The 27006-nt window shown below is 35.0% G+C and overlaps 1 protein-coding gene across 6 annotated transcripts in view; it reads left to right on the top strand.

Moving 5' to 3' along the window:
* LOC135099938 (ATP-dependent RNA helicase TDRD9-like) overlaps window positions 1-23794 on the top strand; it is a 94193-nt gene extending 70399 nt beyond the window's left edge. For 3 of the 6 annotated variants that reach the window (XM_064002664.1, XM_064002666.1, XM_064002662.1), the window contains 9 exons: window positions 2146-2277; window positions 2471-2602; window positions 4303-4445; window positions 8076-8210; window positions 11196-11334; window positions 12681-12787; window positions 20434-20500; window positions 20993-21149; window positions 21646-23794. In XM_064002664.1, the coding sequence (XP_063858734.1) occupies window positions 2146-2277; window positions 2471-2602; window positions 4303-4445; window positions 8076-8210; window positions 11196-11334; window positions 12681-12787; window positions 20434-20500; window positions 20993-21115 (978 nt within the window). In that variant the 3' untranslated portion in view covers window positions 21116-21149; window positions 21646-23794. Of the gene's footprint in view, window positions 1-2145; window positions 2278-2470; window positions 2603-2882; window positions 2977-4302; window positions 4446-8075; window positions 8211-11195; window positions 11335-12680; window positions 12788-20433; window positions 20501-20992; window positions 21150-21645 lie in introns of those variants that run through there. The other 3 variants (XM_064002665.1, XR_010268456.1, XR_010268457.1) reach the window with 3 other exon arrangements.
* Window positions 23795-27006: the final 3212 nt, after the last annotated feature.

The raw sequence follows: 27006 nt of genomic DNA, 5'->3' as shown, positions 1-27006 counted from the left end.
TTTCTACCCTAAAAATTAATAGATTAAAAAATCAAAATAAAAGTACAGTACAGTGCTGTACTATATAACACATTAATTAGAATATATTAACAGAAAAATGCAGTGTACCATAGATTAGTAAACAAAGAATCACACATACTGTCATTATCATTATCATTAGTCAAGTTGAATTATCTTCACAGGTGAGTGTACTGAATTTACTTTTTTTCTTTTATACATAAGGATGTGCCTAAAAGTAAGATTCAGTTTAAAAAGTGTTTAAGAATGTAGAAAAAGTGTATAAGCAAAGGAGTGGTGCACTCTGTTCTGTTATATCAAAACAAAAAAGGCTGCCCAACCATACTTATATCAGTGTTGTACTTTCTCATTTATTGCAGATGGCTAAAATACTGTCTGCATACATGCAATGACATGTACTAGTAAGTAAAGTACTGAGTCTTAGATATATAAAATAATGAAAATAAAGGAAATGGGATGGGTAATTAATGATATTAGTAACATCTTCACCAAGAACCTCATTGCTGAGGACAGCAAGTGCTCCATAATACAAATCACCAAGTGGATGAGTGTCAGCCATATGTTTACTGGTACAGAGTTGGGTACAATGTGGCCATATCCATGGCAATGTTGACGATTTGTTTACAGTATCCTGTGAGGTGCCCAAAACCATTCAGTTGGGAAACTCAGGCAACCCAGGTCGCCCAGGCCACCCAAGTCGCACTAGTGAACGCATCCCTGTTTGTACTTTGCAGATTTTCACCTATTGTAGGGGGTTTTGGAATGTAACACCCGCTATTGTCAAGGGATTACCGTACATATAATAGTTAAGTACAAAATGGATTTAGTAAACTTGCAGTTTGATTTTTTATTTATATGAAAGAAGAATGATTGTACTTTTGCTTGTCTAAGGGAGGTATGGTAGTAGGTCACTGGCCAGAGAAAGGGTCAGCCTGCAGGGTAAACCGCCTGCTACCCCCAAGCAAAGGAGATGGTGATCTGAGCAACCTACCCTCCTCACTCATATCATCACTAAAACTCACTTCACTATAATTTTCTGGCATGTATTTCTCATCATTCTCACCCAACAGCTTGTCAAAGTGGCCCTCATCATCATCAGACACTTGTAGATCACTATCTTTTTGCAGCTTTAGCAAAAAATCAAAACAAAAAGCTAACTCAGAACTTCAGTGTTGTGAGAGTTAGAAGACACTTCCTGTTGTTATTTTTATTTTCAAATCACAGCATATGCATCATTATATACATCAGATTCAAAACATATAAGGTAAAATTCATTAATCAACATCATGGAGTCATTGTATCTTCATGAAATAATGCGCAATCAAAATAGAAATGGAATAGGAATGAGAGTTGTGAGATTTAGCACGAGTGAGTGTCCCACCCAACCACACAAATTGCCCTATGAGAAGCCTTTATATCCTTCATAGAAACCGCATATGAAATGATGTCATTGATACACTGTGTGTAGGGGAAACTTTTTATATGTTGCATGTGCACATTTTGGATTGGCAGTAAAGAAAGTGTTAAGATGGTAATGCCTACCATTGCTACCCTCCCTCCCTCCCCTTCACTAACCCTTAGCTCATTCATATTTAGATGCCCTGTAACTTCTAAACCATGGAGTTTTAAAGCATGTGACAATAGAATATTTCCCACCTAGAATGACTTGATTTTTCATTTCTGAGAATATCTAACTTTCCTCATGGGACATCTTGTCCAGGCATTGGATATGGCACTATTTCATATAGGCCAAGAGAATCTTATAAACTCTTGTTATTGGCACTATCACTTAATAACTTAGGTGCTTCTCATGCTATTATTTTTAGTCCCAAGTTTTCGAATCAAAGGTCTTTGAAATACATTTGATGTACATGTGTCAGGTATCCATCTAGTTGAAGTCCTTTTCTATTTCATTTTTTTTTAGGGATTGGTAGTTCAGTAAGCTTTAAAGCTAAGGTTTTACAGCAGATATGTTTGGACTGCCAGTAATTTGCATTTCAGTATCCTGTAACTACATTATAAAAATGAATATTTTATATATTTTTTTTTATATTTTGTTTTATATTCATAAGTTTTACAAAATGAAAAATCAACAGTTATATAGAATAATATTGATTTGTTTCACAGATATATAGTGTTGTGAGTGGAATGCTGCGAGTGAATCTGCTAGGAAAGGAAGGTGGCAGGTTTATCTCTATCAACCAAAAACTTATCTCTTTAGGATTTGCTGTCAAGGCAGAGGAATTTTATCTGTCAAAGGTACCAGTATAACATGATTGTAATGGTCATGAAAGAAATTAAGTTTGATTCTCTCTCTCTCTCTCTCTCTCTCTCTCTCTCTCTCTCTCTCTCTCTCTCTCTCTCTCTCTCTCTCTCTCTCTCTCTCTCTCTCTCTCTCTCGTGATGATTCACTAGGGTTTTATTTAGAACTATTGTGATTTTCTTGTTCCAGCAAAATCATGAGCTGAGAGCAATATACAGCAGTGAAACAGAGGCCCCAGACCACGATGAAACCATTACTACATCAGCTCTTTCATCTTGCTCATTCAACCACTTCAGAGACCATTCAGCATGTTCTACCAAGGTAAGCTGGTTGTGGTGATTTTACTTAGAAATAAGTGAGTGGAAGTGAAGAAGTAAGCAAGGCTGTAGTTGAGATAGAATCTTGCATATGAAGTATGGCTACTGAGGAAAGATGAGTGTTACAATTTAAAGAAAAATTTAATCAAGCTGTTGCAAAAGTGAAATAAGAGATGTAATAGGAGGCTGGTATAAAATTTTTCATGTAAGAAAATATGAAAGATGTCATTATTGTAACTAGTAGGGTTTAATCAAGATGTTTTTTTTATTTCTGCTGTGCATAGCAAAAATGCTCAACTCTAAGGAAAAATAAATGAAAAAAGAAATGATGTCTGTCTCTTCTAAAGAGGTGGAGTAGCCCATCCCCATCTTCACAAAGTATGTACTGTTAATAAGCTCAGTGAGTTGAACTAATGGGGAGGATACTGTATAATATCCACAGTGATTTTATAATATATATATATATATATATATATATATATATATATATATATATATATATATATATATATATATATATATAGTAAAATCCCTCTTATCCAGCATCAACGGGACCGCCGACATGCCGGATACTTGAATATTGCCGGATACTTGAATAGAAGTGAAATTATGTCCACAATCATCACCCTACACTCACGCATCTTACCATAACAAAGATCAGCTGATTGCCGTGCCGTGCGTCGCCACCCGTGCTGCCACCTCACACTCACCAACACACAATTGTAGCATTGGGCCTGTAATTGTGACTCCTTCTGATCTTTTCAAGCTGAACCACTCATATAACACTTTGTCCATCATTTCACCATGATGATACTGCAGTGTGTGACGATTTTCCACTACCTTTGGGGTGTCGGTGGCTTTCATGTAATCCCGCAACTTTTTTGTTTGGGATTTAATGTCATAAGTAGTTGATGAGCCCACACCATATTCCGACATTAGTTGCTGTCTGCTTTCACCTCTCTCTAATCGTCAACAAATGTCTACCTTCTGCTTAAGTGTAAGCACAACACGCTTCCTCTTTTCTACAACTTTAGGCATGATGAAGGCGACAGGCGATAAACAGTGCACACGCGGGACTGAGTCACTCAGTAAACACAGTGCAGTGGGCCGCAGGTGGCGCAAAGCAGTGCGCTCTGGTGGCGAGGGGACAAAGTATGCCTCGCGCGGGAATTTTAATAAATTTTATGAGTACACATTGGTTTTTTATTGATTTTAAGGCTCGGGGAAAAAATGTGCCGGATACTTGAAGCTGCTGGATACTCGAATGCCAGATGAGAGGGATTTTACTGTATATATATATATATATATATATATATATATATATATATATATATATATATATATATATATATATATATTATATATATATATATATATATATATATATATATATATATATATATATATATATATATATATATATATATATATTATATATATATATATATATATATATATATATATATATATATATATATATATATATATATATATATATATATATATATATAATTTTTTTTTTCTTTTCTCTCTCTCTCTCTCTCTCTCTCTCTCTCTCTCTCTCTCTCTCTCTCTCTCTCTCTCTCTCTCTCTCTCTCTCTCTCTCTCTCTCTCTCTCTCTCTCTCTCTCTCTCTCTCTCCACCAGACACTTTGTAAATTACAAAAGAAAAAAAAGAAGAGATTGCATCTTTTTTTTCTTCTAGGTAAAACTCAGAGGCCCTGACTCTCCTCTGCTTTTGAGGTTTGTAGCCCTGACACCCAGTGGCAGCTCTAAGTTAGTGAAAGTGGAAACTTCTTCAGTAAACTCAACAGCCCTGGATCTTGAGCCACAAAATCCTCATGTAAGGTCAGTGTTTTATGAACATTTTTATTTGGATCAGTTAGTTATGTTAGTTATGTAATAACTGTGTGGTGCATACGCAAGTCTGCAAACACAGATAATTTTCTTATTCAAACTTTCAAAAGTATCCATAACTTTTAGATTAAGAAAGGAAACTAAAATGTGTTTTTGTATAGAATAAATAATTATCAAAAGATTAAAATGGAAAGTAGTTTTAACTCTAAAGCATCAGTAAATTTTGTAAGTTTTCTTTCTAATACCTCTTCTGTTGGCAGGCATTTGTGGCCTCTCCACACACCTTGTAAAACTTTTATTTAAAAGCAGTTTCCTTTCCCTTGAAACTCATAAGTAGACATGTATTATATATATATATATATATATATATATATATATATATATATATATATATATATATATATATATATATATATATATATATATATATATATCACTAGATTCACAAGGATATTATCTTTGTTGATTGCACAAAAAATTTGCTAAAAATGTAATTTCACTATTTTTCTCTCAAAAATACAGATGTTCACAAGCTTGTAGCTCAGAACTTTTCTCATGAGCATTCTGCATGCTTCACATCACCTAAACCATCTTTTTATAAGCTTTACAATGTTGCTGTTGGCATTGTGATATTTCAATTAAGTCTCAAGAAAATAAAGGAAAACTGAAATCACCATTCATTTCTGATGAATGAGTCACCCCTTCCAGCAGTTTCTTTGCAGTGCAGAGCATTTCTGCCAAGAGTTAAGTATTTTGAATAAGCCTCACCAGAAGTGGCATTTATGATAATATGTGATCACTAGTGTAGCAATCTCCGAAACAGTGGCACATCACAGTCTACACACATAAATCTTGTGTGCTTGGTGATGATGAAAGTGATGGTGCTGATACTGTTGATGGTAAATGGACCACTTGCTCTCTGAATTCATGAGGGATGAAGTCAGTTGGTGTAAATGAGCCTGCATCTTATAAGCAAATGTGAGGCCTCCTGTAGATTTAATTTTGAAATTTCCTTTTGCCGTTCACCTGAAGATTTACACTACCATATTATAGGCAAGGGTGCTATATCATATTTTTAGATCATAATGTGATGTAAGGAAATGTGTGTTGTTGACATCTCAGCAGCTGGGCTGTGCTGTTTGCCTCACCTCCATGATTAGGCCACTACCTCTATTTTATTACTGCAGTCATGTAGGGTATTTTTTACAATTATGATTGCTTGCTTTTTGCTCAGCTGTACTGCTAGCTTGCTTTAAACATTACATGCTTAAATACATAAAAAAACTTCTTTTTTTTATGTGCCCTGCTGAAATGTTGGGTGCATCTTATATGCCCGATCATCTTATATGCCATCAAATACAGTAAGTGGTAGAGGTAGAAGTCCTTGAAGACAATGAGAAAGGAACTGCTTACAAAACTGTGGAGGTAGAAGGTTAAGGAAGAATGGGTGAGTTTTGTGTAGTGGTTGGTGATTCAGGAGAGGTATGAGGAAAGCAAGGGTGAAGGAGATTATCCACGTGTGATGAGGGAAGGGTGGTCAATGAGAGAGTTGTTTGAGAAGTCCATGATCTCTCACTATCACTGTCTTCTGCATCAGTGCAAATTTTGTTGTCTGTAGTCTCTTCATATTCATGATCATTTTCACTCAGTCTTACTGTCTTTTTTTTTTTTTTTTTTTTTTTTTTTTTTTTTTTTTTTTTTTTCCCAGAAAAATATGGGCCATGGTTTTGCATTATAACCTAAGTAATTAACTTTGTACTACTACACATTATATAGATAACATATGCAGTGCATATGGCAACACCATTTACACAATATTCTACAGAAAACAGGGATAACAAGCAGGAAGTCTGAGTCATGGGGTGAAAATGACAAATTATTGAATGATCAGTCTATTCTGGGATACATCACCATTACTAATTTATTACTTTTGTGAAACCTGTGTTTATCTTTGACTCACCAAAAATTGATGCACGTACACCAGAAACTTTATTTTTTTTATTTATTTATATATTTATTTATTTATTTTTTTTTTACTTATTTATTCATCAATTTATTTTTATTCATTCTTTTATGGACATGTGCATTGATACAGTTTTGCATGAAGACATTTTAACACACATGTGCATCCAGTGAGTGAGAGGATTAACAAATGAATTGCCAAGAATAAAAAAAGGAAAGAAAGCACCAGCTGGGTGGAGCTCAGTCTCCTTTTCTGTAGCTCCAGTTGTTCATTCCTGGTCGAAAGGGTTGGTGGAAAATAAAAAGAGTATCAAGAAAAATGACACACATACTATTTGACTCCACAGTCAAGCTCAGCCATGAAAGAAATTTGTGGATGGTTTTGCATTTGTTGTCTTACTCTTGTAATTCAGATTTATAATTGTTTTGTTATATTTAAATGCAAAACCAGACATGAAGATCTAATTTTTGTAATCAAGGAATTTGTGGTTTCTGGAAATGCCCTGCTCTGTTATGTAGGAACAGTATGATTGTATAGTGACTGATTGTGTTGGGGAAAGGGAGCATGTTATCAATAGTAAATTATATGTCCATATTAGGGCAGGAACAGTTTTGTGACTCAGATGATGCATTTCATGCATGATTATATGATTGTGTATCTGCTAAACACCACTGTGGATAAGATGCTTTATTGGATTCCTGAAGAAAGGAATTAAATGGAGTTGTATTGCTTATGGATCCTCTATCCCTTGGATTAGAAAGAGTGAACCATAGATGGTGCAAGTGACACTGCTTTTGTCTTGTGGGTTCATTCAGGAAACTTGGGGCTAAATCCAAATGACATCCCCTCTTGTCTTACCAGTCAGTGGGAGAATGCAAAACATGGTGATTTGTTAATCATACTGAATTTCTGGCAAGGTTCATATAAACCAGAAGGTTTGTAAAAGTTCAAAATACACATGGTGGCTTTGGGGTAACTACAGTAGTTAGTAGAACAATACCATGTAACTCAGTTTTGTTTATCTAGTATATTATTATTATTATTACTATTATTATTATTATTATTATTATTATTATTATTATTATTATTATTATTATTATTATTATTATTATTATTATTATTATTATTAATATCATTATCATTATCAAGGCTTATTAAGAATGAAAGTTTAGTGTTAATGCTGTGTATCAACAGGGCTTGGATATTCTGGTGATGGGAATATTAGTTTTCACATAATTTTTGGATTCTTTTCTATCTTTTGTATTCCATCTAAAGATTATGTTGGGCTGGAGACTTGCACTGTGCACGCCTATTTGTACACAGAATTCTTTTGAAATAATTAGTCCATGTATGGAAGTGGATGCTGTTATTCAGTTACACTAAATTACAGCTTTGGAGTTTTTGAAAACTTAGTAATAAAACATATTTAGTATTGAAGATAATAAGTAAATATTTGGCTATCACATGAACCTTTAACTTATCTTATAGCAGTAGTTTAGTAATGCAGAAATTTAAGTAAAGAGCTTGCACCTCTGTATGTACTTTTATAACATGAATGCATTAAAATACAGACAGTCATGTCTATTTCATTAAAGAACATATTTGCAAATATATACGAACCTCAGTATTTTGTTAATACCAATCACTCATTCTTTTAGACTTCTTGTTGCTGGGAATGTGACTTTGAACCCATCAGGATCCACAGCAACCCTTCACAATACAACCCTCATGCCTTCTATCCCAGGAATTCTCCCAATCTGTATCCTGTTGTTCTGTCCTGTGGCAGAAATGAGGTAAGATTATATACACCTAAGTACAGTGTACACCAGGAGAATAGGCAGACTTGATCTTTGAGTTAAGTGCACTTGACAGTGAAATCAGTAGCATATTCTTTTATTACATTATTGATTTATCATTAAGGAAGGAATTGAGAAAAATGTAGATTTCTTCTGTTGGTAAGATATTATTCCAGTTACATCACATCTCAGTGTGCCTCTTCACTGAAATTTGTTAGTTCACATTAAAAAAGTTTTCAACATCTTATATAACATGGATATACAGTAAAACTTCCATAGTCAGCATTCTCTAAGTTGGAATTCCACATATATCAGCAAGGCAACAAAATAAAGTAAAAAAAAATTCTGCAAAACATTTTTAAGTCAGTATCATACAGACTAAACTGAGTCAGGGCAGATTAAACTCAGTATAACATACAGTATGATGATAAGAAGGACTGCTGTTTCTGATTGAGGGTCTGGAGGTTTGTCGTTTGGAGCAGCACCTACCTGATAAGTCCTTGTTTATGGTTTCCTTTTTGCTGTCTGATCCACTCAAACATCATTTAATTTTCCTTTGACTTCTCTATTTCCTTCCCAAAATTGCATAGTATTTATTTTTTTTGTTTCAATATTACAGTAGTCAAAAAGAAGCCCATCAATAATCTGATTTTCATTTTCTCTATTAGGTCTCTGATTTTCATCTCTCATTTTCATCCCTTATCCTTGTTATCAGTTCATTCCCTTTCCCTAAAATCAAGGTAGTGCACCCAAGGTGTGTTTATCCTTTGCTGCTTGATTCAAGAGAAGGGGAATGGATTGATAACAAGGATAAAAAGAAAAGATGAAGACCAGAAGAGGCAAGTGGATAAATTACAAAAACTGTATATAGAAAATGAAGATCAGGTTATTGCTGATAATAGTAACACTGAAACAACAATAAAAGAAATACTATACAGTTTTTGGAAGAAAAGAGAATAATATAAGGAATATTAAATGCTATTTGGGTGAAACCAGAGAAACTAGACTGCAAAAAGAAAATGTAAACAAGACCACACCAGGGAGGTGCCACTGCAAAAGCTAAACCTCCCGACCTTCAACCAAAATCAGAACCAGCAACCCTTCTTAGTGTCATGGCCTCATTTCAAGGTGCAAGGGGAGGCTCTTGAAGAAAGAAGGAGATTGAAGATAAAGATCCTGAGCCTGAAAGAAGGGTTTCCAAGGGTTTTTAATTATATTTCACTAAAGTTGTAATTTTGATAAGTCAGCAAAGGCCAAGCCCCTATTTTGGAGGTTGTACTGTAGTTAGTAATCTAGATTATAGGGCTTGTTTATCTATCTATCCATATTCCAGATTGGCTATTGCACATGGGTGGCCCAGATCGCACACTCATACTAACATTATTCAAAATGAAAAGGGATAGTCTCATGGATCACCATACTAGTACATCCCAGGAGTTTAGACAGCACAGCTGGCCACATAATTCTATAGCAAGGCCCAACATCACACAGTGGTTTATATGTAAAATAGATATTCCATTAAGCAGTACCAAATAGTGACAAAAATATAAGTACACTGGAAACCCTTACTTACCCTCCATCACTGAATCTTTCATATCATAATGCATCAATATTTAGATTTATATGTAGTGTATAAAAATGTTGCTGCAGAAATTCTTGATATAAGAAAAACAAAATATTTGTGCTGCATATTTTTAGGATATCTTCTCTTTGTGGACTATTACTTGTAAGTAGTGATCCACAAGTTAGGAATTCATTCAAAATGCACAGCAAGTTTACAGAATAGCCATTATTTCCTTTTCCCTTTGGCATGCTTCTTTCCCTTTGTCTTAACACAAACAGTTAGACATGTTTTTGTGTTTTGTTCACAAATATGGTATCATCTTAGCATGACATTTTTATATTGAAAATGTTTTATGATTGTAAGTTCTGTGAGTAATTATCAAGTGATAGTTTTCATTAGTGCTAGATGTAGCATTTGCATGTTTTGATAAAAATTTGAAGTATGGAAATTCTATAGGTTTTTCAATTTGCTGTACAAGAACTCTTTATATAAGCACTTTAGGAGGAACAAACTACTCATGTTGGAAAGGATTTCAGTTTCTGAGTTATATCCCCCATGTAAGGAGGTAGCAATGACAAAGCACTCTCATATACACTTTCACTCAGTCTTTCAATGAAAAATAAAGAAAATAACATCTTAACTTCTCAAACTACAGGGAAGAGGACTAATCCTTATTGATCACATTGTCTGAAGCTTATTTGCACAGTGTACCTGGGTCTCTTCACAACTGGGCCTAACAACACAGATGTTACTCCCTTCTGCACAATAATAGGTCAATCCCATTTTCAGTATCTGACCTGATCATGTAAATGTATCAGTTATTGGAAAACTTTCTGTTGGGATTTTTGAGGCTGTAGCCCTTCACATTGTCTATACATCCCATTCATAGTTTTCCACTTTGCCTTGAATCTCTCACATATGATCCACTCATCTCTACCAATCACTAATGCATTCTTTCGTAATGTTCAACCATAATAAGTCTTTCTGCTGTGCTTAGTCAGGCAACTCTTCTAACACCAGTTCTCCTTTGCACTTCTTCATTTCTCAATTGAGTCATATGGGTATTAGATGCAAAGTTACAAGAAATGTAATACTAACCCGTAGATGCTTGATTTTACAATGCCGTTTTGTAAAATAATCCTACTCATACACTTTCCTTTTGTTATTATTATTCAGATATTGTGCCACATTCTTAATTTTAATTTTATTCTAAAGCTTTTTATTATTTTCTTGCTAAAATCAGTTAGGTAACTCAAGGACACATTAACATCAGCTTTCACATATTACATCTTTGAAAATTAATTTACTAACTTGGATTTCAGGATCTGTTAGCCTCATTTTGGGATATCTTATTTAGTTTACTGTGTTCTTTAGCATATCACTGAGTGTGTGTGTTTTTTTCTTTCTTTTTCCAAAAGAGTAAACAAGACAGGAACCCATTATACTGGGGTACTGGTTGGTTTGGGATGTGATGAAAGAACAGGTCATGTGATTTATCCTGCTGATGATATTGAAGTTGCATTTGATATTGACGTCACACAAGAAGATCTGATGTTGGTAAGTTGGATTTATATAGAAAATTATTTGTACAAGAACATTAGTTTCAGGTTTTTGGTAATTCTTAAACTAAGGATATCATGATGAAATCCATGCAACAATAATACCAAAGATGGCCTGGACATTTTCCTCTTATTCTCATCTCTCAATTTTCTTTTATTTAATGACTCTCTCTCTCTCTCTCTCTCTCTCTCTCTCTCTCTCTCTCTCTCTCTCTCTCTCTCTCTCTCTCTCTCTCTCTCTCTCTCTCTCTCTCTCTCTCTCTCTCTCTCTCTCTCTCTCTCTCTCTCTCTCTCTCTCTCTCTCTCTCTCTCTCTCTCTCTGCGCTTCTTTCACACACACACAAAAAGATATACAGAAACTGGAAAGAATACAGAAGATAGCAACAAAGATGGTACTGGAATTGAAAGACTTGATCTATAAAGAAAGATTTGAAGAGATGGGATTACCAACACTACAAGAGAGGAGAGAAAGAGGAGACCTGATAACAATGTACAAATTAGTAAGCAGTATAGAAAAAATAGACAGAAGTTATTTGGTACCACAGATGAAGGGAGAGAGACAAACAAGGGGGCATGGGAAGAAAATAGAGAAGTTGGGATGTTCAAGTGACATCAAGAAATACAACTTTCTGTATCAAACTATTGAAATATGGAATGATTTGAAGGAAGAGGTGGTTGTGCTAACAGTGTACGCATGTTTAAAGAGAAACTGGATAAATATGGTTATGTAGACAAGACAAAATGAGCTTTGGCTTTTGCCCTGTACAATACAACTATGTAAATACACACATGTGTAGCAAGGGAAAATCAGTGCAGGGGGTGGAAGACCAGAAAAGAAAAAGAGTGAAGAAAAACACATTACATGAATCTGTAAAATATTAAAAAATTTGCTTTCCACAACATAGATTCATACTTACATGAATTACCATAACTTCATGGTACACACTTGCTCCATACTAGTTGGCAAGTAGACACTCCTGCATCTTCACACACAGTGTTCTTTTGTGTTCCAGGATCTTTTCATGAACAAAAGTTGCAAGAAATGGAAAGTGAGAAAGAGTTGCCATGGATAGTAAATCCTCATTACAAGGACATCATCACGAAACAGTACTAGTAATGAACCTATGAACATAAATTGGTGTCTGTTGAAAAACTGTATCTCTTACATTGAAACTCTGATGCATTAAGCATTCTCACCATATTTCTTTAATGTTGCAAAGTTTCTTTTATTATATATATATATACTTATTTATTAATTAATCTATTTGTTTTTAGCTTTATTTATTTATTTGTTTGTTTTTTACAGTTTTTGCTTGCCCAGAAATTTTGTATGATTTTTTCCAGATAAACAAAATTCGATTTTTGCTCAATGTTGTGCTGGAGGAGGCTGAGTATATACCAGGAGCTACCTTAATCTCAACCCAAAAGAATCTACGCCAACTTATCCTCAGGTCAGTGAATTCATTTAGAGCAGGAAAGTTTTAGTCCTGGAGACTTAAATAGTTCTACTTAACCAGAAACCATATTTTCTTAAAACAAAAATTTTTGTTTCCTTCTGTAGATGTACAGTCAACTAAAGAACATGAGAAATCTAAATGATGCAAGCATGTTCATTTCTTTTAATTATGCTCATATGACCGAAACTTATGTAGGACACACACACACACACACACACACACACACACACACACACACACACACACACACACACACACACACACACAAATAATAATAATAATAATAATAATAATAATAATAATAATAATAATAATAATAATAATAATAAAATAAAAATAAAAAATTAAACAAAAAAAAAATTTACCACAAATGGTGGAGGAGAAGTTTTCAGGAGATTAAGAGATATGAGGATAAAGAAATGGTACATCAAACATTAAGGTATGTTATACTTCTGTAAGTGGATTATGTTATACTTACGTAAATGGATTAAAGTCGGCTAAAATGGAATTAGATGAGTTGTTAAGCAGAACAGCACCAGATGTTGATGTATTACGTGAGAAAATGGAAAAATGAATGGGGAACTCTTGACATTGGTGATGATAAATATGATTTATGGATGAAAAACAGAAGTGACAAGGGAGGAGGTGGAGTGATCATTCTGACTGAAAATGTGTTAAAGTAGAGAAGGTAATAAAAAGTGAAGACAAGTCTGAAATTCTGCAAGTGATGATTAGAGGTGGAAATGGAAGGATAATGAATTATGTAGGAGTGTATGTGTCACCTATGACCAATGCTTTTGACGAAAAGAAGAGCATGAAGAGATGTTGGTAGATGTGTTAAAAAGATCCTGAAAAGATAGTGATGGAAAGTAGTGATATAGATATTGCTGGTGATTTTAATTGTAAGGAGATAAATTGGGAGACATTGACAGCTACAGGAAGTGAGAACTCATGGAGTAATAGACTATTAAACTGGGCAGTGAAAAACTTGATTACTCAGTGGGTTGATTGTGATACCTGATTTTGTGGAAGAGATAAACCATCAAGACTTGATTTAGTGTTTACCAAGGACATGGAAATTGTTGAAACTATACACTATGATAGCCCTCTAGGTAAAAGTGATCATGTGTTGATGGAATTTAATTTGAAAAATGAAAATTTAATCAGTGATGGAAATTATAAGGTGAAAAGATTTAAATATAGGAAAGCTGACTTTGAAAAATTAAGAAAGTACTTTGTTGCTGTGGACTGGAAAGACTTTGAAGATGCAGAAGATGTTTGGGAGAAAATGGGATGAATTTATAAGGATATATAATTCTGCTGTGGAGAAATTTATACCTAGAGGAGGAGCAGGATTTAGAAAGGGTAAAGAATGGTTCAATACTAAAAGCAAAGAGGCTAGAAATTGTAAGTCAAATGCTTGGAATAGATGGAAGAAGAGGAAAACTGAGAGCAGATGGGAGGAATATATTGATGTTAGAAACAAGTACGTTGAGATAATAAGAATGGAGAGAAGAAACTATGAAAGAGATATAATAGATAAGTGTATAAATGAACCCAAACTTTTCTTTAGACATATTAATGGGAAGATGAAGAAGGAAGATGTATCAAGATTGAAAGTTGAAAGAAAAATCTGTGAGGATGCATAGGACATGGCAGAGGTTATGAACAATAGTTTCAGATCGGTATTTACTGTGGAAAGGGAGTTTGATGCTGGAAGGGATAAGTTGGTGAATCATATACTAAGTACAGTCCCAGTCAGTTATGAGGAAATATTTAAGATGATGAAAGAACTTGTAAATAAAGCAACTGGTCCAGATGGAGTATCAAACAGGATATTGAAGGAATGTAGAGAACAACTGGCTGATAAAATTCACAGTCTAGTGGTGACATCACTATCACAGGGAAGAGTACCAAAAGACTGGAAGAGAGCAAATATCACACCAATATTCAAAGGAGGAAATAAGGAAAACCCACTAAATTATAGACCAGTGTCCTTGACTAGTGTTGTAGGAAAACTGTGTGAAAGAACAATAAAGGAAAGATGGATGAAACACTTGGAAAGAGATAAAGTTTTAGTAAATCGTCAGTTTGGATTTAGGAGGGGAAGATCACGTTCCATGAACTTATTGTCCTTTTATTCAGGGGTAGTCGATATTGTGCAGGAGAGAGATGGATGGGTGGATGATGTCTACTTAGACTTCAAGAAAGCGTTTGACAAAGTACCACACGGAAGATTGATATGGAAGATAAAAAAATTATGGAAAAATTGGAGGAAGACTGCTGGAGTGGATGGAGGATTATCTGGATGATAGAGAGATGAGAACTGTAATACAAGACCAAAATTCATCTTGGCTAAAAGTAACTAGTGGTGTCCCACAGGGATCAGTGTTGGGACCGATAATGTTTGTAATATATGTGAACAACATAAATGAAGAAATATATAGTTATGTGAACTTATTTGTGGATGAATCTAAGCTGATGAAAAGGGTAGAAAATGTAAATGACTATGGTGCTGCAAAATTATTTAAATAAGATAAATAGATGGAGTAAATCTTGGCAAATGGAATTCAATTTAAGTAAATGTAAAGTAATGGAGTTTGGTAAGAGTAAGAAAAGAATACAATATCATTATGAGATGGATGGTGTGAAGTTAAAGAAGTCAAAAAAGGAAGTGGATTTGGGAGTATTAGTTACTGAAAATTTGACTCCAGACAGACACATTGATAAAATTACTGGAGAGATGATGAATTTGTTAAAAAGAGTAAAAATGGCATTCTCATATTTGGATGAAGGAATGATAAAAAAGTTGTTGATTTCCATGATAAGACCAAGATTGGAATATGCAGCAGTAGTGTGGTCTCATAAAAAGAGGAATATTATAAAAATTTGAAAGAGTACAAAGAGCAGTCACTAGATGGTTCCAGAGTTGAGTAAGACAACATATGAAGAAAGACTAAAAATGTTGGAAGTTCCTATCTTTGAAAATAGGAAAGAGAGAGAGAGAGAGAGAGAGAGAGAGAGAGAGAGAGAGAGAGAGAGAGAGAGAGAGAGAGAGAGAGAGAGAGAGAGATTTAATAAACATCTATAGAATGATAAATGGTATGGAAAATATAGACAAAAAATGTTTTATAAATTTAGACACACAGAGTACAAGGGGACACAGTAAGAAGCTGAAGAAAGTTAACTGTAGAAGAGACATAAAGAAGTATAGTTTTCCTCATAGAAGTGTGAACAAATGGAATGAACTCAGTGAAGACATTGTCAATGCTGTAACTGTCTCTGCTTTTAAGACCAAACTGGATAGATAGTGAGACGGGATATTATGAGGTTACTCCCCTCCCATAAACCACAACTAGGTAAATACACACACACACACACACACACACACACACACACACACACACACACACACACACACACACACACACACACACACACACACACAAGGATCACTGCTGGCACCAATACTTTTCCTGATCTACATAAATGATGTGCCTGAGGTAGTAAAGAGTTACATGAGTTTGTTTGCAGACAATGCAAAATTATAAAGACATAAGAAATAACAAAGACTGAAATTCCACAAGAGGATTTGAATAAAATCTGTGACTGGAGATGGAATTCAATGTTAAAAATGTCATGTAATGGAAATGAGAAAAGTGAAAAGAGACTAAAATGGACATATAAAAATGGGAAATGAAGAAATAATAAAAGTACAAGAAGAGAAAGATCTGGAAGTGATAATACAGGATAGTCAACAGTTGGAGAAGCATGTAGAAAAGATATTCAGAGATATATATAGAATGGTGAGAAATATTGGAACAGCATTCCATTACATGGATAAAGATATGATGAGAAAGATAATTACCACCTTGATCCAACCAAAGCTGGAATGTGCTGAATCAGCCTGGTCTCCCCACATGAAGAAACATAAAAAAAATAGAAAGGATACAAAGGATGGCACAGTCTTTGTTGTTTCTTATATGTCTTTGTAATTTTGCTGCATACAAACTCTTTACTCCATCAGACATATCATTTATGTAGATCAGGAAAAGTATTAGTGCTAGGACTGATCATTGTGGTATTCCACTATCTACTTTTCTCCATGCCAATTTACATCTTTTACTATTGTTCTCATTTCTCTTCCCTTTAAATAACTTTCCATCCAGTTTTTATTTTCCATTTAATCCTCCTATATTTTCTAGCTTCAGTAATAGCCTGTTGTGGGAAACCTTGTCTAAAGTTTTTTTTTTTACCTAAATACACAGTCTACCTATCCAATGCTTATACATGATTATTTTTGTCTAAAGCCATACTGTTTTTCTGTCATTATATCATGTTTTTGTAGAAATTCTGTCCACAGCCTCTTTATTCTTTTCTTTCACAGATCTTACTTACTATGCTGGTCATTGATACTGTATAGTTTAGGGGTTCTTTCTTTCTATTTTTATAAGTTGGCACTATGTCTGCTCTCTTTCATTCCTTAAGCACTCTTTCAGTTGATATTGAGCACTTAATGTCATATACTAGTTCAATTAATTGTTTCCTGCACTCTTTTAGAATGAATCCTAACATTCCATCTAGTCCTGTTGCTTTCCTCTCTTCCAGTTCCTCCATCATTCTGTAAACTTCTTTAATTACTATAATTTTCCCCATTTGCTTTTTTTGTCGTCTCGTCTCATGGTTCTAAATTCTAATTCTTCGGTGAAAACTTGTTGAAACTCGTTTAGCAATTCATTCATGGCTTTTGGGTCTTCATATATTTCATTTCCATCCTTCAATCTTTGTAGTTTTCTTTTAGTTTAATTTTTCCATTTATGAATCTGTAGAACAGTTTTGGTTCATCCTTGCACTTTTCAACTATATCCATTTCATATCCTTTCTCTTCCTCTCTCCTTATTTTCACATATTAATTTCTTGCTATCTTAAAATTTTCTTTATTTTTTTTTTTGGTTTCAATTTCTTTTCATTCTTATCCATGCTTCATCCCTTTTTTTTCTTTGCACTTGCACATCTCACATTGAACCACACCTGTTTTTCTTTTTCTTTAGGTTTGTATAATGGGACATATTTACCCACTCCTTTCACATATATTTAAAAAAAAAATGTCATACTTATCTTGTACATCATTTGCTCTTCTCAGCTTTGCCCAGTCCATTTCTTCATTAAATTCCTGAAGATCATCTATACTCTTTTTCCATAGTTTCTCCTATTTTCTTTGTATGATTCATTCTCTTCACTGACATTATTATCAGTCTCTATTTCTATCATTACATGATCACTTTTTCCCATAGGGCACACATACCTTAATTCTTTAGATTAGGTCGATTCTTTTTGTTAGTACCAGGTCTAGTCTTGCTGGTTTGTCATCTCCTCTATATCTTGTATTTTCAGTCACCCATTGCATCATTGTGTTTTCCATAGTCAGATTCAGAAATCTTTCTCCCTATGCAGTCTCATTTTCTCCTGCTTCAAATGTTTCCCAATTTACTTTTTTGCAATTGAAGTCACCAGCCAATAATACTCTTTTATTACTTTTTGATTAGTTTACACAAATACTGAATGGTATCTTTTGTTATTTTCTTGTGTTCTTCCTTGTTCCAAGAATTTTTGGGTGGTTCATAGGTTGTAATTACCATTAGTATTTTTCCATTATTGTCCTCCAAGTTAACACTCATTAATTCTGCTTTTCCTTCTCCTTATTTCACTATTTTTTGTCTTCATCTCTTTTCTTGTCATTATCATTACACCTCCACCTCCTTTAGCAATCCTGTCTCTTCCCCATATATTGTAGTTATTGTTAATGACTATCTGGTTTTCTTTTAGTTTTGTTTCCATTGAACACACCACCTTCAGATTTTTCTCTTTTAAATAGTCTTATAATTCCAGTTTTGTGTGTGTGTGTGTGTGTGTGTGTGTGTGTGTGTGTGTGTGTGTGTGTGTGTGTGTGTGTGTGTGTGTGTGTGTGTGTGTGTGTGTGTACTGCATTTCCTGCCTTACAAGATGTACCTATAATTTGGCAAGATATATTTAGGGAAGATTTACAAAATATTTAGAAAAAAATATTATTCTCAGTCATGTTTCCTTTAATATTTGAAGTAAAATCATGAAAGAGGCTGATCCTTGAGTTTTTTGAGTAAATCACTAGTACAGGCCAGGTTGCTAGCCTTGTTGCCTTGTTGCTAGCCTTGTTGAAACCACTCCTTTCGGAGCTCTTCTGTCCACCACCTGTGGACACACCCAATAGGTGTAACCAATAAACCAATACCCCACAGGGTAGTTGTGAGTCATGAAGATAAAAGAAGGTTAATCATAAACACAGAAGGAAAAGAAATAAAGAATGCAGACAATTACAAATATCTTGAAAGCATATTTACAACTGAAGGGGGAATCAACCAAGAGATCACTGAAAGAATTGCCAAGTACAGTAAAAATTTAGGTGCTCTTTACCCCATTTTAAAGGACCGCACAATTGACACACTAGTTAAAAAAAGACAATTTTTGACACTGCTTACACCAATTCTCTTGTATGGTGCTAAAACAGGGTCTACAACAACAAAAGACGAAACATTATACAAGCTGTGGAAATGAAAACCCTCAGAACCATAATAGGAAAAGCAAGAAGAGACAGGATCAGAAATTAAAGTTGGGTGAAGCCAATGCTTTTGAAGATGGAAATTGCAAGACTGAATTGGTTAGGGCACTTGGAAAGGATGGATGAGAGAAGAGTTGCAAAGAAGAGATGGAAGTGGGCGCCGCAGGGAACTGGTCTGAGGAGAAGACCTCGCAATAGATGGATCAACAGTATTAGAAATACCCTTACAAAACATCAGTTACTGGACCTAGAAGAGCTAAGACAGGCAAGATTTTTTGATGACAGAAACAGATGGAGAAGAATGCTGGTCTTACTGACAGTGAAAACCATTCCTGGGAGAAGTAAGAAGTAAGTAAGAATCTTGAAAGAAATACTATAAGAAGTGCCAATCCTTCTCCTTTCCAATGGTGTTATTGTTCAAGAAGTAGCCCACATCTCATAAGAAATATTATTCCACTGTTCCCAAGAAGTTCCTAAAGAAATATTATTCCACTGTTTCTAAGAAGTTCCAAAAATGTGACTCCATGTCTTAAAAGTGGACAAAATTGGCATATCAATACATTGAATCATGCATCAGGATGAGGGTTATCACCTCTCCACCATTCTTGCCATATGTAACTAAACAAAGATCATCATATATCTACATCATTGTAATCTAACAGACATTTTGTTTATTTTGTGCTTCAGCTTTATTTTGATTTGTTTTCATCACCAAATAATTTATAAACACATACTTGTAGATTTCATTCTGAGGAGATCTGGGAAATATTGTGTGAAAATGAGGTGTTTTGTTTGTTAGTATTCTACCAGTAGCAATAACCCCTATGGCTGCTAAACCTAACCATAGGGATGTAAGATGCAGGGTGATTTTTTTCAATTTAATTTTTAAGTGCATATTATATAGTAGGAAATACAGTACCTGTGTGTGTGTGTGTGTGTGTGTGTGTGTGTGTGTGTGTGTGTGTGTGTGTGTGTGTGTGTGTGTGTGTTTTTGTTAGCTACTTGCAATTTCTATTTGTTGAAGGTTAAACACTTTCTTTTGAAGATTATTGGATGAGAAAAGAGGATACAAAGAACCAGAGCCATATCCTTTTCCTTATTGTTGGAACAAGGTAAGTGTAATTAACTCTCTCTCTCTCTCTCTCTCTCTCTCTCTCTCTCTCTCTCTCTCTCCTCTCGCTCTCTCTCTCTCTCTCTCCTCTCCTCTCTCTCTCTCTCTCTCTCTCTCTCTCTCTCTCTCTCTACTCTCTCTCTCTCTCTCTCTCTCTCCTCTCTCTCTCTCTCTCTCTCTCTCCAGCTCATGCTTGAGTATTCTATGTCCTCATCCTCTGTAATATTATTCTCCATCCTTGAGTGTCCTTAGTGGAGTACACCTAATATGTTAATTGCCAAAAAAGCTGTTCATCTCATCAGTTACTTTTTTTTTTTTAATTCACAGAAGTTCTAAGTTAGCAGAGCCTCTTGTTGATATTTTCTTTCCTTTTCTAACCTCTTGACCAATTATCTTTTCATGAAGTATAGTTACACTATTTTATTGCATAACATTTAGCATCAACATCAAGAAATCAAAGCAAGTTACCATAATATTCTAATGGTTTTATCAGGTGCCACAGGAAGATCTATTATATCCAGAGGTTGGTGGAGCATTAGATGATATTGAAAAATCAGCATTTTCTCTTCATAGAGGAATATGTCTTCGTTCTCACAACATCATGAAGAGCTCCTAGATGATTTTACAAAACTCAAGGACCTGTGCAGAAGGTAACTGAACCAAAATTCAGTTCAGATGTGCCTTTTTGTATCTTAGTATGCATGTGTAATTTACTGACCTGAAAATATACCTACCAAAATCTAGTAAAACATAGATAACTTGAGATAAGCTTTTTTGTTTGATATTCTTAGTTTGAGGACACTTTTCTTTAAGCACTTATTTTTTATTAGACTGGAAGGTTTACCATATTTTGTATTGTTTATTCTATTTTTGCAAGGCAAAATCACATGAGATATAAATAAATTTCATGTTGAAGAATAATATTTATAATGTTTTTCCTGCTTTCTTTCTTACTCAAAAACTTTATCCTAATGAAATGCAAACTGATAATTCAACAAAGATTTACTGCATACATGCTTTCTTTTTTGCTTATAAATTATATCATAAGATCCAAATTGAATGAATTTATAATTCTGGCAAGAGCTTTCTGAATATAGATAAGTAATACCCAGTGATGTCCCTTTTATGGCACTCATGTCCACACAGAAAGACCTCCAAGAACACCACTACTGCAGCTGCTGCCCAGAGGAAGGAAGGAAAGATTGGCTGTTGGGTGCCCATTGAGTCTATACTAAATTTGCTTATAGAAATAATACCTTGATTAAATGGACCAGTAGAAAATGCCAAAATTAAAGTGCATCACTAGACTCTCTCTCTCTCTCTCTCTCTCTCTCTCTCTCTCTCTCTCTCTCTCTCTCTCTCTCTCTCTCTCTCTCTCTCTCTCTCTCTCTCTCTCTCTCTCTCTCTCTCTCTCTCTCTCTCTCTCTCTCTCTCTCTCCTCTCTCTTCTCTCTCTCTCTCTCTCTCTCTCACTCTCTCTCTCTCTCCAAGGAAACCATTATTTTAAAATTATGCATTACATTCTTGTATATATTATTATGATAAGGAAATAACCAATTAGGTTTTTCATAATTATTTTTTTTTATTTGATTAGTGAATACTTTAGATATGTTAAATAAAATGTTAGAACTTTCTTATCTGTTGAATATTTTGAACTGATAGTCTGTTTTAGGAATGAGAAACTCATGAATCTTACACGACTTAAGCAGCCAGCTACGTGTAAACTATTGAGAAATTAATTTTATTTTATATTTCATATTGTTCACCAGTGTGCAGATATTGTCAATTAAATTATTCCCTGTAGTTCTCTTGGTCTGAATATTAAAATTGCCATTAACTCATTATGTACTGTAATCATTGCCACTTACCAAGACATGAATTATCATCCTTTATTATAAGAGGTATATAACATTTTGTGGAATCATTGTTGGAGAAATATTATTACTAATTGATATCATAAAGGAAAATACTGTACTTTGTTTAGTATTGTCATTATGATTTGGTAACACATACCTCATGAGCTTTCACAAAGGCAGTGTCAGCATCATAGATTTTTACAGTACTGTGAAAAGTCTTTATTCTCATGTAGCACTGATGTTGTTTGTTTGTTTTTTTAATTTTTTTTTATGCATTTTATCAATGTGTATAAGATGTGGTATACAGTAAGATGGATAAATAACCAAGCCAATGATCCTGAAGTTTATACAAAAATTTGCATATAATAAGTAATATGTTTGGTAAGGTGGGCTGTATGTTTCTGTAGACATCAAGGCATGTTTGTGTGGTATGCTGTGGAAGTATGAAATGATAAATTACTTTCAGAAATTGTGAAATGACATCAGTCATGCTTTCTTAAAGCTATGCCAGCATTTTTTTTATTGCAATGCATTTGTTTCAAGCCAAAAGTTATATATTGTAACAATTATAGTACTTGCTGAATAAGACCTAATGAATACAATTTATTACAAGTGATAGAGGTTTGCTCTAACTGCACTAAAAAGGTCCAGTGTATGGAGTTACACACAATTACATATTATATAAATTCTAATTTTGGAGATGGAATTGTTTGGAAAGAGTATCTATGTCTTCATTTATGTTATTTACTTATAGAATTATAAAATCAGTAACATTCCTGATTTTCTGAAATTGTCACTACATGAAAGAAAATCCCTAAAGTCCATACTGCTTAGTATTATTTCCAGAAGAAAGATACTCATTAGGCATAAACAGCATCAATTTTGTTTTATGTTCTCCTTTTGCAATTGAGTATTGCCTTTTATCCAGTAACTTTTATTTTTCAGTGTATTTACTCATTATGTTTTTGGTTTCTTCATATATTTTCAAGTTTCAGCATGTCTTGGCTACCCATTTTGCAGGGACATCTGGTAGGTATATAGTAAATAGCTTGTATTCCATCTCTCTCTCTCTCTCTCTCTCTCTCTCTCTCTCTCTCTCTCTCTCTCTCTCTCTCTCTCTCTCTCTCTCTCTCTCTCTCTCTCTCTCTCTCTCTCTCTCTCTCTCTCTCTCTCTCTCTCTCTCTCTCTCTCTCTCTCAAGTTCTTTTGATCTGATTAAATTTTTTGTACCCTTTCAGTGGAAATATATAAATTGGAAAAAATACACTCTGTCTCAACATTTGCATAAGTTGTATATGGAATCCTGCACTGCATTCTCTTAAAAGTGAAGCACCTGCTTCCTTAATGTAATATTCATTGATTACTATCAACAAAATGTAAGGATGTTCATGCTTATTTCCATCTGTTGCCACTTACAAAATATTAAACAAGTCATACTGGCTGTCTTTCTATTTATATCCGACTCCTGTTCCTTAGAACCCTTCTCAGATGACTTTGACAGACTCCTCTATCTAGTGGTTCCCAAACTTTAGGTAAATCTTCCCCCAGGGGGATAATTTACCTAAGTTTTGGGAGCTAATGGAGCGGTGATAAAGGAAAGTGAAGAATTCTGGAATTCGAGATAATGTTGTACCAAGCATTATCATTAATGGTGACTTAGTGTGTAAAGTTATAAAGTAATCCTATTAGAATTAAGCAATAAAGTTAAACTGAATAACAATATCCATTAAGAAATACTATGTAGTATTAGAAAATAAGAAAATAACCACAAACTTCTTGGCAGTGCAGGACATGTTTTAAGATCGGAGTTATGAAACAATCGCTGAGAGGCTTCAATCTTGCATGTTTACTGAATGCACCTGACTCCCTATGCACTTTTTTTATTTATTTATTTATTTATTCATTTAGTTATTTTACTTTTTTTACACTATATGTACAGACGGCTCCATACCTGAAGAAGCAGCCTTCTTACCCTTATTTTTAGCTAAAGTGTCATCTCAACTCAGGGATTTTAATAGGTAAATATCATTGGCCAGAAGTCCTGACATGTAAATTAAATTTCTCAAGCTCACTCCATGTCTACCTCCCCATCCCCACTCCTTCCTTGTTTCTACATTTCTCATACCTCCCTCCTTAGTACCTCCATCATACCCCTCCCCCCCCTCTCTCTCTCTCTCTCTCTCTCTCTCTCTCTCTCTCTCTCTCTCTCTCTCTCTCTCTCTCTCTTTTTTTGTGTGTGTGCGTGCGTGTGGGTCACTGGCCAAGGGAAATAAAACCAGAAAAATCCCACTTAGATGCCATTCCGAAAAAGAAACATTAATAAGAGAATCATCGAAAATTGATGGATAAGTCTTGAAACCTCCCTCTTGAAAGAGTTCAAGTTATAGGAAGGAGGAAATACAGAAGAAGGCAGGGAGTTTCAGAGTACCAGAGAAAGTGATGAACAATTGCATGAGAGGTGAACAGAATAAGGATGAGAGAAAGAAGGTCTTGTGCAGTGAGGCCACAGGAGGAGGGGAGGCATGCAGTTAGCATGAAAATAGCGATAGAAGATAGCAAGAGATGCAACACTGGCGAGGAGAAAGAAGTTGAAGACAGTCAGTTAGAGGAGAAGAGTTAATAAGACAAAAAGCTTCTGATTCCACCCTGTCTAAAATAGCAATATGAGTGGAATCTCATACATGGGTGGATAAGGCCCCTGTACAGAGTTAGCAGCTGGTGGGGGGGGGGGGTGAGAAAACCCGACATGACTCAGAACTCCTAACCTCGTGGAAGGTGTTTCAGCTAGGGATGAGATGTTAAGTTTCAGTTTAGATTATAAGTAAAGGACAGACAGAGGATGTTCAGTGTAGAAGAGGGGGACAGTTGAGTGTCATTGAAGAAAAAGGGGATAGTTGTCTGGAGGGTTGTGTCATGTTGATAGATGGAGGAATTGAGTTTTTGAGGTATTGAACAATACTAAATTTACTCTGCCCCAATCAAAAATTTTGGAGAGATCAGAATTCTGGCATTCTGTGACTTCCTTGCATGAATTGTTTCTTCAGGTTGGACACCTAGGAAAATACATAGAAAAGTGCAGGGTGGTACCATCAGCGTAGGAATGGATATAACAATAAGTTTGTTTTAGAAGATCATTGATGAATAATAGGAAGAGAAGGGGTGACAGGATGGAACCCTGAGTAACGCCACTATTAATAGATTTAGGAGAACAGTGACCATCTACCACAACAGCAATAGAAAAATCAGAAAGAAAACTTGAGATGAAGTTACAGAGAGGAGGGTAGAAACCATAGGAGGGTAGTTTGAAACCAAAGCTTTGTGTCAGACACTATCAAAAGCTTTTCATATGTTTAAGGCAACAGCAAAAGTTTCACCAAAATCTCTAAAAGAGGATGACCAAGACTTCAGTAAGGAAAGCCAGATCACCAGTAGAGTGGCCTTAACAAAACCCATACTGGCGGTCAGATAGAAAGTTGTGAAGTGATAGATGTTTAAGAATCTTCCTGTTGAGGATAGATAAAAAAAAAAAAAAAAAAAAAACTTGGGGTAGGCAGGATATTAAAGCAATAGGACAGTAGTTTGAGGGATTGAATGGTCACCCTTTTTAGGAACCGGATGAATGTAGGCAAACTTTCAGAAAGATGGAAAGTTAGATGTTGATTGACAAAGTTGAAAAAAAAGTTTGATTAGGCAAGGTGCGAGCACGGAGGCACACTTTCAGAGAACAACAGGAGGGACCCCATCAGATCCATAAGTTTTCTGAGGGTTCAGGCCAGGGAGGGCATGGAAAACATTACTATGAAGGATCCAATGAGTAGCATGAAGTAGTCAGAGGGTGGAGGAGAAGGAGGAACAAGCCCTGAATCATCCAATGTGGATGGAAATTTAGGTGTTGATTGACAAAGTTGAAAAAAGAGTTTGATTAGGCAAGGTGCGAGCACAAAGGCACACTTTCAGAGAACAATAGGAGGGACCCCATCATATCCATAAGCCTTCTGAGGGTTCAGGCCAGGGAGGGCATGGAAAACATCACTATGAAGGATCCCAATGAGTAGCATGAAGTAGTCAGAGGGTGGAGTAGAGGGAGGAACAAGCCCTGAATCATCCAATGTGGAGTTTTTAGCAAAGGTTTGAGCGAAGAGTTCAGCTTTAGAAATAGATAAGATGACACTGGTGCTATCAAGTTGAAATAAAGAGGAAAAGATGAAGAAGCAAAGTTATTGGAGACGTTTTTGGCTAGGTGCCAGAAGTCATGAGGGAGGTTAGATCTTGAAAGATTTTGACACACTATTAATGAGGGAGTTTTTTGGCTAGTTGGAGAACAAACTTGGCATGATCCCGGGCAGAAATATAAAGCGCATGAGATTCAGGTGATGGAAGGCTCAAGTACCCTTTGTAGGCCGCCTCTCTATCATGTATAGCACGACAACAGGCTGTGTTAAACCAAGGTCTGGAAGGTTTAGGTCGAGAGAAAGAGTGAGGAATGTACGCCTCCATGCCAGACACTATCACCTTTGTTATACGCGTAGCACACAGAGACTGGTCAATGACATGGAAACAGTAGTCATTCCAAGGAAAAAATCACCATAATACCTCCTCAGGTCCTCCCAATTATATATCTTAATGGTTTTATTATCACAGACTCAGTGTCTT

Source organism: Scylla paramamosain, chromosome 4 (assembly GCF_035594125.1).
Source record: "Scylla paramamosain isolate STU-SP2022 chromosome 4, ASM3559412v1, whole genome shotgun sequence".
Classification (NCBI taxonomy): domain Eukaryota; kingdom Metazoa; phylum Arthropoda; class Malacostraca; order Decapoda; family Portunidae; genus Scylla; species Scylla paramamosain.
The sequence above is the reverse complement of the archived record's forward strand: the minus strand, read 5'-3'. Positions and strand labels throughout refer to the sequence as shown.